This window comes from Corythoichthys intestinalis, chromosome 2 (genome assembly GCF_030265065.1).
Source record: "Corythoichthys intestinalis isolate RoL2023-P3 chromosome 2, ASM3026506v1, whole genome shotgun sequence".
NCBI lineage: Eukaryota > Metazoa > Chordata > Actinopteri > Syngnathiformes > Syngnathidae > Corythoichthys > Corythoichthys intestinalis.
In genome coordinates this window covers 5,805,952-5,822,732 of record NC_080396.1, presented here as the reverse complement: position 1 = coordinate 5,822,732, position 16,781 = coordinate 5,805,952, and the positions used below count along the sequence as shown (strand labels likewise).

The 16,781-nt window shown below is 37.8% G+C and overlaps 1 protein-coding gene across 1 annotated transcript in view; it reads right to left on the bottom strand.

Annotated features, from left to right (window-relative positions):
* LOC130910518 (oxysterol-binding protein-related protein 2-like) overlaps nt 1-16,372 on the bottom strand; it is a 52,824-nt gene extending 36,452 nt beyond the window's left edge. The window contains exons 1-3 of the mRNA XM_057827904.1: nt 16,225-16,372; nt 5,135-5,369; nt 4,946-5,066 (exon numbers count right to left, since the gene is read on the bottom strand). Coding sequence (XP_057683887.1) covers nt 4,946-5,066; nt 5,135-5,171 — 158 coding nt within the window. The 5' untranslated portion in view covers nt 5,172-5,369; nt 16,225-16,372. The remainder of the gene's footprint in view (nt 1-4,945; nt 5,067-5,134; nt 5,370-16,224) is intronic.
* Nucleotides 16,373-16,781: the final 409 nt, after the last annotated feature.

The following is a 16,781-nucleotide window of genomic DNA, read 5'->3' as shown; positions in this document are numbered from 1 at the left end:
GTCACTCGTGTGACGTACTGCATCCCCCAACTCTCCAGTGTCCTCTCCTGGCTTGCTTGTTTTAAACAAATGGTGAGATTTGTTTTCTTATCTTGGCAAGAGAAAATATGCTTCATATACTTATATTTTTTAGCCTTTAAAGGTCTGCGATGAGTGATCACCCCACAATAAATGTAACTCGTGGCGTTAGCGTAGCATTCACATTACCATCAGCCTTTAGTGTGGCGAGCTTTGTGTTAAACTCAGCGACAATTTTTTTTTTTTCTACATACAGATTTTGGCATGCAATTGGGTATCGTTATTGAAAATAATAACAATAATAATACTTGTTTTCCAGCTGAGTGTGTATTATAATCACCAAGTGGTTGTCGTCCTTGTAGTCGCTACAATATGAGCTTGTTTGTCATTTTTTCAAATTGTTGGAAATCTATTTTGGGACGAAAACGTTTAAATTTTACAGACAAACACATTTAGAGTAATCGCCGACTTAAACTAGACAAAGACAAACACATTTTGAAATGACTAAAGTATTACTAAGACAAAAAAGTGTTTTCGTCAAGACAAAAATTAAAAGTGGTGCCAAAAATAACACTGATTCAATGCTTCATGATGGTTCATTTGCTCTGTGGTGCTATCTAGTGGTCTTGAAGCCTGAGAGGCAAACAGTGTTGAGAACTCTAAGGCTATTTGAATGTGCTTGTGGCACTATATAGACAAAATTCAAAAGTATTCATTTTTATTTAGAAATAATAGCTTTCCCACAGTGTTTGGCTTTTAACAGTTTCTCAGTTTAGTGATAAAGTTCTCATGTGAGATGACAGGCGATTGCTATTGCGCTTTGAGGCCGCTTTATACTGTAGTCTGTACTGCATTTGCATGTGCAACTAAAACCATAATAAATAAATTTTAATTACATTATATCTTTGTAAACATTTTTTATATCTTATCGTGACTCTGTCTTATCTTATCATGAGTTTAAGTGTCACATCCCTCCTTACTAATTGGCGATATGGAAAGTGGTGCTATATACAGTTATTGATCTAACTATTTACTTGCTTTAGTTATTTACTCGCTAATAGGTAATGACCATAAGTGAATCAAATATTCCCCACACAAAGCAAGAACTTAAAATTTCTCATATTGACAGTTGAAACTGAAAATATATCACTATGATCAAGTGTGAATCAGCGGTACAAAGTCTATAGATAAGAACAGCATGTTGCCCATCTGGTCTGCTATCAGAAAGGGATACATGATTTGTTCTTGAGGAGGGAAATGAAAGGAAACCGTGTAGCACAACGTTCACATGCAATGTCATCAGAAATCGGGCCCAATTACATCATTTTTTTAAAAGATCCGAATCGAGTATTGAGACTTTTTTCTCTTTATTTAAGGGCTACAAAAAAATCACATTAAGAAGTACAAGGATATTGTAAAATAAACCAAAAAATGCATATATGTTTTGTATTACGCAACATTTTTATAAGATCGGAATTAGGGATGTGCCGATCCAGGTTATTGCACTTCCTATCCGATCCCGATATTGTTTTGCACTTCCGATCCGATTCCGATACCGATACCGGCCTATCTGCGCATGTATTAAAGTTTTAAGTTATTTAGCCTCCTTACTTAGTTGTCAGACTCATTTTGAAAAGGGTTTTAGTACTCTTGATAACAACTAGCCAGCTGAATTAGGTGAGTTTGAATTACACACAACGGTTGGTAACAAGAAACTGACCTGTTTATTCAGTGACAAACACAATACATTATAAATAACAAACAGAAATGGCATCGTCAGTCAGAAAAACGTGCAAATAATATTGTAAACTGTCTTAAAAAAGCAAAACACACAAACAACCTCAGTGGAAAATCCCCAAAAACCCCCAAGCTATTAGATGCTTTTAATGTTTCGTGCATTAACATTTTAAAACAGAAAATAAAATACTCAAGTCCCCATTCTGTATCAGCAGCTTTAAACGACATTCAATTCATTTAATTTTGCGAATCAACTGTTAAAGTTGTTAAAATTGCTCCCGTTATTCCATAATTTCCCTTCTGTCTACTTTCGACATGTGAAAGTTTTAAAACTGTTTTGAAGATAGATTCAAGTCAAGATTTTGCTGATTTAGGAGTATTTTAGATATAAAGTTAATTAGGTTCGCTTGGAAGGTTCACAACAGCCTACTAGGGAAGTCTCCTGCTTTAAGATGGCGGCTGTTTACTAACACATCTAGTTTTCAATACTTCAATGTTGCTAACGCAGTCGAGTCTGTCATTTTGCATCTAGTTCTATATACATATGATATCTATTATCTCAAGTAAAACGACGTTGGCGTAGTTTGTAGAGGTTGTCAGCAGCAGTAAGGTATTCTTGTGTTTTTTATCGAGCGGCATGAGTTGAGCTAAAGCCGTGAGTTGAGCATTGGCATTACCCGGGTCTATGACAAGCATGATGTTTACTCTCGGGATGCAATGCGGTCCATTTCTCATTACGTCCCGAAGACTGCGCTGTGTATTAGTTCCGCTTTACTTGACATATTTCAATAATCGTAATTTGGATGTTTGTGAATCGTTCTCGAATCTTACACGGCCGAATCGCTCAAGGATGTAATGACGGCTGGGCATGTTGTACCGTGGTTCTAAGTGTTGGATGGTGCGTCTTTACTCACGAGAGACAATGGCTCGTCATCCAGAATGAATTCTTCGGCAATGACGCTTGTTATTCCCTGGGCTTTGGGACTGACGAGTGCCAGTTTGTCACGCATAGCAAAAGTTTCTGCCAGTGTTAGTTGCGTAGGACCTTTCTTTTTTTTTCGGTTCTCTTAACATACTCCTTATCTTGTTTGTGGTGGTATTTCGCTAAATGCTTGATTAGGTTGGTTGTATTAAAACTTCTTACAGCTTTACCACCACACTTGACCTTATTGTGGCACACAGTATGTTGCACTCTGCCTTTTCGTCTTTGTCGTCCTTTAAGATGCAATGATCCTACAAAGCTGACATTTTTACCGATAAAGTCTCTCGGTAAATTGGGAGACGGTAATGTAGTTTGTTGAATGTGTGCCGTAAAATGCGGACCGGATTTTAGGGAAACCGAAGCAAAAACTGGAATGGATTATGTAAATCGGTGCGCTGGAAAACCCGGACCGGACTTTCAAAAAAAAAAAAAAAAAAAAAACTGGATCGGACGTCTGGATCGGAATTTTTCCGTGTCGGACGATCCGATGCCCATTTTTTTTGCCCATATCGGCGTTCGATCCGATCCAAATATCGGATCGGGACATCTCTAATCTGAATCAGGTGGAAAAAGATTGTGCTGTTAAGATTTTTTTAAATGGCTACACAGCAATAAAATACCGTATTGGCCTGAATATAAGATTGTGTTTTTTTGCATTGAAATAAGACTGAAAAAGTGGGGGTCGTCTTATATTCGGGGCAATATAGACATTATACCCATTCACGACGCTAGATGGCGCCAGATATCATTGAAGCGAATGCTGAACTTGACTCCCCAGGCCAAAGCGAACCCCTTATGGTTAATGCAGTTATTGCAATTTTGTTGTTTTATCACAATAGATTGGTTTATTTACATTTCAAAAACCAGAAGCCATTCATTTACGAATGTGATTGCACTGTAGTTTACATATTTAAATGTTCAGATATTAAGATTTGAATGAGGCAAAATAGCATGCTTTTTTCTCTCAAATATATTGTTATAATCATTTGTTTCAGATGTACTGTAATTATTTTCTAAATAAAAAATTATTTGGTGCTCCAAAAGTCTTTTTTCAAACTTGAGTCTTGAAAAAGAGGGGGTCGTCTTAAAATCAGGGCCGTCTTATTTTCGGGCCAATACGGTAATCAAGAAGGACAAGGATATTGCCGAAACATTAAAAAAATTGTGTTTTGCAAGAAATTAATTAATTTATTGCAGAGGTATATCGGATCAGTACTCCGCATCGGCAGATCCTTAAAATCGTGACCGACTCCAACTCGAATGCAAAGATATGTTATCAGGACAACTCTAGTATTTTGTACAGTTTTCGGTGAACAATGTCAACAATGTCCGCAAGCCATTAATCAACTAACAAAATAGTTGTCGTAATTTGCGTTGTTACTCAGTAACACTTTATTGTAATTTGATTACTTTCTTTTAGTAACAAGCAATCTAACGCGTTCATTTTTTCAAACCACTAATCTGTGCAATTTAGTGTCTGTGCGTTACTATTTTGTTATTGTCTCATAATGTATGTAGATTGAAGAATACTGTGGTCATGTACGAAAAGCATTTTGAATAGAAATTGTTAGAAAGGTTCCTACTACGTGTTCGTTTCCATGTAATCGCTCATAGTTACTTCCTGTTTTGGTCACAGTCGCTAAGTGTTTTGGAGAAAGGTATGTCGAGCCGAGTGCAGCCACCTGTTGAGATGTGTGAGGGAACGTTGATCTGTGTGCGTTCAAGAATGAACGTGAGTATTTTTCCTTTATTCTGGCGGGTTACAGCGATAGGTTGGAGCCGCTACATGCGCGGCCGTTTTGTAGCCTTGCCGCTGCAACGGTACGTACTCTGCAAGCATTATTTACATCACATTGGTGTTGCACATTTATGCTGTGCGGTGACGTGTTCGTTTAGCATCTCTGGGATGTGTTGAAAGTCCGATTGAGTCTAAAGTGCTTAGTTGCAGACACATTTTGTGGCCTAATTGACCGCGTGTGTTTACGCCGTACTTCCGAGTTGTGCTTGCGCATTCGTGCCCGCCCCCAACATTTGTGTTTATTGCACTGTGCAATTAATTTGTGTGTTGTTGATTATTGTGCAGTCATTTGCATTGTTTTACATTGGCACTGGTATGCTGTAACTAGATTACATTTTTGAGCCGTAATCAGTAATCATTCATTAAATTACTCTTTCAAGTAATCTGTGACAATGCAAATGCAGCAATACCTATGTTTCTTGAGGCCATTCTCCTGTGCCTTTGATCCATTATTTCTGCTGCTGTCATACACCAGAGCGTCTTTGTAACTGGACTCCGACACCCCTTCATACGACTCGTCCGAATCCAGGCCTGAGAAGCAGAGCGCATCCCTGTCAATATAAGAAAACTGCAACAGAGAACCAACATTCAACACCAACCTGTAACGGCGTCGTAGAACTCATCCTCATTGCTCATCTTCTGTCGTCAACGCTGACAAATCGACGTGAAATCTACCTGATGATTGTTCAATTTCTAGCACATCATCCCTCAGAGAATTCTGGACATACACCTATCGGTCAAGGTTCCCTCTGGATCGGCACCACGGCAACAGCAAAACAGTAACGCCGTCCACAAAATGGTTGGGATGGATCTTTTGTCCGAGAAGAGCGATGCCTGCAGAGAAAAAAAATCAAATTGTTAGCATTGTTTCTGCCATTGATGCCCAATGATTGCTGAGGATCTCCTAGTCAATACATGACGTCTGAGGTCTGTTTACTAAATTATATAAAATGTACATGTTTCTTATATAAAAATACACCTGCTCAAATACCCCACAACCTGGTGTTTGTTGTAATTTTACACTCTGTAATGAAACTGTCAATAAGAGCTGAAACGATTAATTGAATAATTCGAGTAACTATTTTAAAAATTGATCCAAGAATTTTCTCCACCCCTAGGAATCGTTTAATTTTGCCAGCTCTAAGCATGACCTTTTGCCCAGATTACTTTTAATGATTTTTGATGATGTGCTGACGCTGATTAGATGCTAATTGTTTGTGTGGATTGTTATAGCCGTATCAGCAAAACGCAAATTTGAATTGATGTTATTGAAGATGTAATTGATATACAGTATTGGCCCGAATATAAGACGGCGTTTTTTGCATTGAAATAAGACTGAAAAAGAGGGGGTCATCTTATATTAGCGGTCTAGACATTATACCCATTCACGACACTAGATGGCGCCAGATATCATTGAAGCGATATTCTGTCATGACAGATCTCAGCTGCTCTCCCCGTTCACGACGCTAGATGGCGCCAGATATCATTGAAGCGATGTTCTGTCATAACTGATCTCACCTACTCTCAAGTTTAACCAGTTTGCATGATTTTTATTGCAATGTTTTTCCTTAATCAGATTTGTTTCAAGACTACAGTTACACTTAGACTTCACTTTGATGGTTAATGCAGTAATTACATTTTTTTTGTTTTATCACAATAGATTGATTTATTTACATTTCAAAAACCAGAAGCCATTCATTTACGAGTTTGATCGCACTTTAGTTTACTTATTTGAATGTTCAGATATTAAGATTTGAATGAGGCAAAATAACATGCTTTTTTTCTCAAATACATTGTTATAATCATTTGTTTCGGATGTACTGTAATTATTTTCTGTTTAAAAATGAGTTAGGTGTTCAGAAAGGCTTTTTTCAAACTTGAGTCTTGGAAAAAGAGGGGGTTGTCTTATAATCAGGGCCGTCTAATATTCGGGCCCTACGGTAATTTTTTATTTTAGTTAGATCCCGCAAGTGTAGATGTCATGAACAGCCGAATAAAGTCAGCAAACCACACGGACGTCTGACATAGTCATTTCCGAGCTTAAAGCTCGCTATTCAGCTACGACTTAGCTCCAACATCTTGGCGAGGACAGTCCAATGACGGATAATACATGTTTTTGGGTAGTTATTTTGAAATTTAAGTGGTATTTAGGTGAACTTAAAGGGTTCATTTAGATTTAAGCGTAAATTCCGGTTACGTCGCCAGCGCAACCCAGTGACTACCTCTATTGTATATCAGTGAATGATAATGTGATATCAATAATGATTTTGTTATAACAAACGAGGTATGTTGAATGATCACAATGGGAGTATGTCAGACTCTCAATGTGGAACATTAAAACTGTTCAGACTATCCGGGCACTTAGACTTCCATTCTCTGTGTCAAACAGCTGAACAGGACAGGTTTTAAAAAAAAAAAAAAAAAAAAAAAGATAATTGTTGTATTGCCATATCGTGAGATCATCGTTATCATAAGCTTTGTATCGCAAATTGTATCGTGCGCTACTCAGAAGTTCCCCAAGTAATAACTAAAATCCAGCTTCTGTGATAACTGGTGATGAATTGTTTCAATTGTGTCATATTGGAGTGTTCTGTAGCACAAAGTGCCCATTTAAATTCACATAACAGAATCTCATTTGGGTTTAAAGACAGGCTTTGACTTGCGCACACAAAGCCTTGTTTATGTATATATTTTTAGCCAATCAGAGGTGGACTTGTGTTTCAGATCGACTTCACATTGAACTTCTGGATTTCCTAGTACACAGAAAGACTTAATTGTTCCGTTAATCGCAGCAAGTTGTCCAGGTCCTGACTTAGCAAAGCAGCCCGAGACCATCACACTGCAACCACCATGCTTCCTTCTTGGCATACTATTCTTTTTAATCAAATGTTGTGCCATTTTTATGCCCCATGTTGCTGATGCTGCACACTTCCCGGAAAGTTCCATTTCTTCATCAGTTCATAGAATGTTTTATTAGAGTCATCGGCATGTTTTTTTAGCAAATGCGAGATGAGCCTTTATGTAAAGTAGTCCTGGGGTCAAGTTACTTTGTGTCGCTGCCTATGACTAAGTCATGAGTTTTACTAGGAAGTAAATCAATTGATTCATAAAAGCAAGCTAAGACACCAACACAATACAGAGTTCAACACAAGTTGTCAAATTCCAGCCATACCTGTTCATGGGTTGCAACTCTATTTGACTCAGTTTATATTACAATATACATGGATTAGAGGTGTGACAATACATTGGAAAGGTGATATATCGCAGTACTGTGTAGCCAAAAACGTTACTGATACACTCCCTTTACGAATCGATATTTCATTTTGAAAAGGGGTCACTGTTGAAATAAATAAATAAAATAAAAAGGAACCAACGGGTTGCTACAAAAATCTTCCATTACGAAAGTGTCTACGTTAGTTGCCATTGACGGCGCCATGCATCAGTGTTGTTTTTGGCAGCCTTTTTCATTTTTCTATTAGTTTTAGTCTTTTGGACAAAAATACTAGCAAAATGTGTTTTTCTTCATCTAGATTTCGTCAACAAAATGTCATGCAAATTTCATCGAGTTTTACAGACAATAGTGCTGCAACGCTTAATCAATTAACTCATGTAATTCAATTAGAAATAAGGCTTGAATTTTTGCCTCTACAAGAATTTGTTTAATTAGAATGGCATTCTAATGGTTTGTTTTGAAAGTGTTTGCATTGAGTTTTATTGATATGGGTGAATAAACTGCCCTCTAGTGGCAACAGTGAACGTGACATAACATTTAACATGGCTGAATCCAACGCGCCGTAGAATTAAAGTTCAGACATACAAAATATGGAAACACATCTATGTTTAACGCTGTAAAACGTTAGCATTGCTACATCGAGACTAATGGGGGAAAAAGAAAACGCCTGCTATAAAACATTGGCTGTCTTCATCAAAACGCAAACTTGTGGTTAAAAGGTGACACTTCAAACATGAAAAGTCGCTGGTTAACAGCATTTGTAAACTTTTTTTTAAATCTTACTGACACCACATGCATGATGAAAAGAGAAGTGCACTTTTTTTACGGAGTGTAAAGGTTACGGTTAGCGGTCTCGCGAACGTACTTCCGGTGAACATTTCAAACTACATGGACGTCATGTTCAACATATAAATGATGATTTCTGGAGTTAATCTCGCATACTTCAGATTCTACATGAAGAATAGCTTTGAAATGGAACCCTTTATGAAAAATCTGATTGGCAGTGGATAATTTTGCTTCAAATTTGCACGTGCACTTAGCAGAACAAGATGACAGTCATTTTGGATCAAATACTGCAAACGCTTTTAATGGACTCAAATTGGCAGAGAAAAAAATGGCATTGGTTTCTCATGTATTTCATATTCTGCACTTAGCTAGCTTTCAAATTCCCAAATATGTTTGGGTGGTTTTAATTGAAACAGACACTGTATTTTCATCTGTGCGATTTTGACAAAGATCAGATCACATTTGATGGTGACTTTATGCAAAAGGTTTAGATAACCTTTCATATCACTGTAGTTTTTTTTTTTTTTTTTTTTTAAATAACAATTTATTGCATTTGAATGGGTGATTTATTAGGATGTATTCTCACTACTTTAGTAGTTGAATTGGTTAAAAAATAAAAAAAATGACAATACTATCGCATATTGGCAATAATTTATGAGACAATATATCGCCTACTAAAATTTGTTATCGCGAAAGGCCTAGTGAAGACCAACATAAGGTAAGTTTTTGTTTGAGCTACTATGTTTGTTTATGCAATTGTTATTTAGCTTGGAAGTATATTTAGCGTTTTTTTTTTTTTTTTTTTTTTGTGGGAATGTGTGTTTCAGCGATTAGTGAAGAGCATTGTAAAAAGAAAATTTGAAAAAAAGTTGCATTTAAGGTAATGGATTTTTGCTGTGCAAGTTAGCCAATTGTGGTTTGTTGCACTGAGATCCTCATTTATTTATTTTCTTATACCGTTTAAGGCTAAACTCAGGCATTTTTAAACGAAAGTGCAGTCCTGCATTGTTTGAAGAAACGTTCGAGAATTTTATTTTGTATTCGCATTTAATGGTCTTTTGAAAGCGCAATCTTAGCTAGCCATTTTTTTTATATTCAATTTTTTTACATCGCCTAAAATTTATTCTGCAACGCATTAAATGTTCCTAATCAGATTATTCGAACTAACTACTTGATAGAGTAATCGACTACTTTTTTAAAAAACTTGTTTCGTACAATATCCTAGAATGATTTCCTGACCGACAGGGGCGTTACCGGGGGGGGCGGGGGGGCATTGCCCACCCACGGACACGCTCTGCCCACCCAAAGAAAACTGGATGTAGTACTAACAGCAGTCTGGGCACCGCGTATGGTATCCCATTCATATAGTACTGATGTGTGGAGTTTTAACCTTTGTGTCATTACCTCCTCTTACACCTTAAAAAAAATGAAATGTTGATTTTGTTCCTTGGGGGCGCTACACACATTTACGCATATTTTGATTTTTTTTTTACATTTTATCAAAGTTTTCACCAGTGTTCACCTGGCTGTTGAGTTTGGTGAGTTTTGAAGCATTCTGAGGGGATCAAAGTAAGGCTCAAAGCATCGGCAGGACAAAGAATGACTGCTAGGGGGCGCTACATAGTGTATCTGGAATTTGTCTTCACACGGTATCAAAGATTGCACCTGTCTTGACCTGCCTGCCGATTTTGGTGCATTTTGAAGCATTCTAAGGGGGTAAAATTGAGCTCAAAGGGGCTGCGGAACAAAGAATAACTATAATAATATTAATAATAAACCCCCCCACCCCCCTCAGATAAGACTAATGCCCACCCACACCTGGCATCCTGGTAACACCACTGCTGACCGATGTGTCGGTACGCAGAGGTTCCCAGCCCTAATGGACAACGTGACGTATTAGCTAAATAATTATGTTTAGCCTAATGGGATTTGAGCGTTGTTTGGACAAATTCTCCAGCTTCAGCTAACATGAATAATTGTGCAATTGGATTTTTGAAAAGAGTACTTCTGAGCCAACTTTACACAATGATCCAATGTTAAATGTCCATTTAGGTCACAATAGATCACACACAATCTTTTGGCAAATAGTTATACTGTATCTTTTGTTCTTGGATCACTGGTTACTGTTTGAGTAAGTGTACGATTTGTTCTCCAATTATTGTTGACGTGTGGTTAAAACTGTGACAGGAAAGACATTTTGCAAACACATGTCCCCTAGGCCTCATTTCAACAGATTTGAGAGGAATGTTGCAGCGGTGGCCAAACTAACGGGTAACTGTGTGATGAGTGTGCAGGGAAGGGTTTTTCAAAAAGAGTGAAGGTGCTACTGTGTGTAATTGGCAAGATTGCCATGTATGCGGCCTCAAGTCAGGTGAGCCTTATAGACCCCAATCATGTGACGTCACAACTCCGCCCCCCTGACTGGTGCCGCCATATTATCCGTCAGCTCATCGTGTTTACATATTACTGCTACGTACATTCCTCCTATTACTGCATGTCTTTCTGCTTGTCTAAGGAATCACCGCCTTTTAAACGAACCCAAAAACCTTCCTGACAATGGTTAACACTGATTAATCAAAATGGTGAAGGCATGTGTGGCGGTTGGTTGCAGTAACAGAGAAGATAAACGGTCATTTTAGTCGTTGCTGTGTGCCCATTGTTAAAAGGGCAAATCTCTAAAGAAGCACGGTTTGTTTATCTCGGTCCATGATGCGTTTGTGTCGACAGCCGTCAGACAGCGGCGAAAACGTCAATATGATGTCAACACGATCGCAGACATCATCAGACGGAGACTACGAAGCTCGTCGCCACGGTTGCGCAGCAAGAAGGTGAGCGCAACAACAGGTGTTGTGCTGAAAAATAGCCGCCCTGCGTGAAATGTCCCCCCGACGAGAGCGCCCACACGGAAACGACTTTCTTGTACCGTGAATATGTATTATTTTACTCTGCTTGAACTAATACATGTCATACCTGTGTGATTGTCATTGGGATATGGTCGTGAAAACCTGTAGACTAATACATTTCTGTTCAAAGATGGTTATGTGGCCAAGTCCACGATTTGTTACTAAAATGCAGTACTAATATTTTGTGTAATTCAATTATTTAAAACTGATCTTACAGTTGTGAATCCATTACTGTAATGCATCCATGAAAACGTTTGATGTTTTCACATCAATAAAGCGTTAAAAACAAGCGCTCCCGTCAGACGGGACATTTCACGCGGGGCAGCAATTTTTCGGCACACACCGGCCCGTTGTCGATCAAGTTTCATTTTACAATCGTGACAACGGTGACGCTCAGCTGACCAAATGTCGGTTTATATTCGGGCTAAAGCTGGGAATCTTTGGGCACCTAACGATTCGATTACGATTCAGAGGCTCCGATTCGATTATAAAACGATTATTGATGCACCCCCCTCCTTTTTTTAAATTAAAAAAAAAATTTTTTTAAGTTTTGTACATTAGTTCCGAAATTGTTCAAAAATACTCAGGCAAACCGAACTACTATTTCAGTATCAAGTTAACATATAACAGTAAACAAATATACAAAAACAACAGTAGATAAAAAACTCCAGTCCCCATTCTGTATCAGCAGCTTTAAACTACATTCAATTAATTTAATGTTGTGAATCAACCGTTAAAGTTGTTAAACTTGCTGCTTGATGCTTTTAATGTTTCGTGCATTAGTTACAATATTTGTATAAAAAGCCTCTCAGGTTTAAATAAACGACTATTTCAGTATCAAGTTAACATTTTAAAACAGTAAATAAAATACTCAAGGCCCCATTCTGTATCAGCATTTAGAATAGCTACATTCAATTCATTTAATTTTGTGAATCAACTGCTAAATTTGTTAAAATTGCTCCCGTTATTCCATAATTTCCCTTTTGTCTACTTTCGACATTTGAAAGTTTTAAAACTATTTTAAAGATAAATTCAAGTCAATATTTTACCGATTTAGGAGTATTTTAGATAAAAAGTTAATTAGGTTCGCTTGGAAGGTTCGCTACAACAGCCTTCCAGGGAAGTGTACTGCTTTAAGATGGCGGCCGTTTACTAACGCTCGCATCTAGGGCTGTCCCAAACGACTAATTTTCTCCCGATTAGTCAGCAGACTATTTTTACGATTAGTCGACTAATCTAATAATTAATTTCTTTTCTTTTTTTTTTTTTTTTTACTAATTTAGCAATGAAATTTTTGTTGACGCTTATCAATTCACAAAAAACATATTGGAACACTCAAATTATTTATTAAAGTACAAATAAACACGTAAATAACAATAATAAATCACAAATAAACAATTAGTTCAAATGCTGATAGAATTAACTAGTGTAGCATCCCGATTGAAAAGATGGTCTCTTAAACTGATGGTTTACAACTTTTATTTCATCCTTGATGTAAACACACTGTAAGAGCTACGGTGCACACAAATAAAGCAACACAATTAGAAATTAACAAAAACTTTTCACCTTTTTCCTTTTAAACCTTATTTATATATCAATGAATTGCCTATATGAATTGCCTTTACCTTAATTTATTACCTTATCATTGACAGTCTCTCCCTTGAGTGCAATCACTGTATATACTGTATATATTTATGACCTTTTAACCTTATATAATTTTCTATACCATAAAATAAACCATAACATGAAATAAACCTTTCAATTAGCATTAAGAACAATACTAATAGCACTTACAGGCCCATTGTCAATGAAACATTGTTATTTAGTAAGGCGACAGCACCCTCTGGTGTACAAAAAATGAAAAAAAAAATTACAAACTGCGTGAAGGCGCTTGAAGTGTTTATTCACGGCCGACGTGCAGCCAAGCTTGGCATTGAAGAGACACGACAGAAGAGTGTACTCTCCTTTGTTTCTTTGAAATAAGGCAATGTTTTGGACACTCTGGTGCGCTTTTTTTGGCTTTGTGCCGCTTTCCCCGCTTGCAAACAGAGCATCCGACATTCTAACTCAAATATTTTTTTAACCCTTCATTAACCGTCGACGGGATGTTGTGCTCGTCGACGGATTTACGTCATCGATGACGTCGACTATGTCGACTAGTCGGGACAGCTCTACTCGCATCTAGCTTTTTGTAGATGTGCTGCTAACCCTACCGAATCTATATTGCATCTAGTCCTCTATAAATGATATCTACCGTAACATTATGTGGATGTACTTTGTAGCAGCTTTTCGGCAGCATGTCAGGTATGTTGTTGTGTTTTTTTATCTCGTGGCATGAGTTGAGCTCGAGCCGTGAGTTGAGCATTGGCATTACCTGAGGGGGCGGGTAACGAGAAGCATGATGTTTAGCTACTCTCGCTCCGTTCCTCATTGCGTCCCGAAGACCGCGCGGCGCGCTGAGTGTGTTGTACTTCCGCTTTACTTGGCATATTTCAATAATCGGAATTTGAATGTTTGTGAATCGTTCTCCAATCTTCCACGGCCGAATCGCGAATAATCTAAGAATCGGAAATTTTACACACCTCTAATTCGGGCCGGTGCCGATTTTGGGTACCCGACTCCTCATCGTGACATAAACTGGAGTATGATTGGAAATTTTGTGGTCTCAGGACGAGCTCTGACGCACGGGACGAGACCGGACGGGAGGAAACATCGGTTTGGGCATCAAATATGGATCTAGCGACTGGATCGACCAAAGCTTTTCCAAATAACTGCTTTTATGCAACTCATCCAATGAGTTTACAGCGTCTGAAAGCACCGGGGCTTCCATAATTTGCAAGTGAATCCATCTTTAGAAACTACAATCATTGACAATATGGACACACAATGACGGACAATATGGCGGCCCAATACAGCGATCACGTGATTGTGTGACGTTGGTGATTGGGTTCTATTGCTGATCACTTCTCAGAATTAGCAAAAGAAATGTTTCCTGACTCAAAAGATTGCATCGGTAAGTTAATTTTATCAACTGACCTTTTTAAATTATAATGGACACACTAACCAACTACCTTGAAGTCAAACTGAAGTGCCATGAAGTGTAGCCATCAAAAGACATGATAGAAATTGCCAAAAGTGCTACATACAACTATCCAAAAATCACTGTTAAATGTTAGTAATCATGATGTAGCTGAAGATATTGATTGTTCTTTGATTGCACCAGGTTATATGTGACAATATTCCCTATAAATTCATATTATTTTAAAAACTTCAGTTGTATTTTTGTTTCATATTGCAAGCTATATACAACGTTGTAAGATTAGTCACCAATTTGTAAGGGCATACGTCACTATTTGTAAGACTGCAAATGGCCACGGGTTGACAGGTATGCTAATGTGCTCCAATACAGGGCGTGTGAGCCTTTTTGGGGTTTCAAAAGGTTCCCATTCACCGGCAAATATTGGCCAAAAACAAGCCCTACTACTGCGGGACCACTGGACTTACGTGGAAGTGAGTAAACATCGTGTTTTGTGTTATGTCAAATACTGGGATCATTTTAATACGGATAGGTTCAGATACTTTTTCATACCAATGTAGGCGTTTTTGTTTTGTGGGAAGATGTGTTTGAACCATTTTTTAAGAGGATTGTATTGAAAAAAAAAAAAAAAGATTAGCATTTTATAGCATTTAAGGTAGCCAACTTTTGCCATGTAAGCCAGTTGTTCTTTTGTTGTACTTAGAGCCTCATTAATTTTTTTATACCATTTCAGGCTCAGCTCAGCTTGACTACTAAAATTATCGATTGCTGCAGCCCTACAGTTATTTATTTTTATTTTTTTAACTTGACTTTATACTTATTTCCAGTCCTGTTCAATGGATTTTTTAACCCACATAGCTCAAAGTAACACATTTTATAGCTGTAATTACAATACCGTGATATTTTGGCTTAAGGTTATCATATCATCAGAAATTCGGTACTCGGTATTGGCAGATCCTCAAAATCCGTGACTCGAAGTCCGGTGCAAAAAATTATGTGATTGGGACAACTCTAGTACTCACATCAACACATGACTTTGCTATTTGCAGTTCTAGATCACATATTAAGACGTTGGGTGGTGTTATTTTCAAAGTCAGAATAAGATGTTCATCAACCCGTTAAAAATCTGTACAGGAAGTAGATTATTCGCAGTATTTCTTGAGTACTGTACTTTGAGGTAACAAAACACACGGCGCGATTCATGTAAATCCACATAAAACAACAGTACATTCTGTCCTAATTCCAAAATACGATGCAGTTAAAGGACGTCAAATTATACGGACAGAGCGGAAATTCATATAAATTAAATACTACATCCAACAGCTGCAAAAAGGCTACATCCAGTCACCAATGACAGAAATATAAAAGTATCTCAAATGCTGAGTTGGCTGCTATCATTCGCACTTATTGTAGTGTACAACAATTGATGCAGCTAACACATCTTCATGCTTAACAAACTTAACTCATCGAATGTTTAAGCAAATCAAGGCCGAAAACTTACCTCATTCTCAGTCATAACAAAATTCATCCGTATATTCAAATATCTGATACAATACTACTGACAGTACATAAAGACTATTGACAGGTAGCATAGTTCATGTTAGCCTCGCAGCTAACACAGAGCAGGGCAACCCAACACAGAAGCCTCTTTAGGATAAAATAGCTATTAAAATACCAAACTACGAGATAAATTAGAGCATTATGAAGAAACATGATAAAAATGTGCCTTACCTGGACGGTGTGTCCAAAGTAAACGCTTTGACAAGTCCAGAAAAGGAACTTGAAGCTCAGCTTTGGGTTTGACACAGAAGCGGAAGTTGCTAGCATTTGGCGAGAGGGATGGAGGAATGAGTGACATTATTGACAGCCAATCAAATTTGAGGGTGGGAGAATACTGTCCAATGATAATACGCCGAAGAAGAATGAAGGAGTTACCGGAAGATGGCGCAAGACAGCAAGCAGATGATCAAACGCCACCAACACTAATGAAAAATACTAATAAAAAAATGAACCAAACACTTTTGAGCATTGATAATGCTAAGATGGAAAACGTGTTATATCGTTATTTTACTCATCATTACGTTCATGTTTTTCGCAGGACAATTTAAATTACTTTTTTTACTGTAGCAGTGGCGGAACAAATGCGAGCAAGGCCCGGGTGCATTAAGTTTTCACGGGCCCCTTCAGCCGAGCGGTGAGGGGGCTTTTCACTCAACGCCCCAACTGACAACACTAAAAGCAGTGGTTCCGAGTCCCATGAGCATACCTATCAACCCTTGGCCATTGGC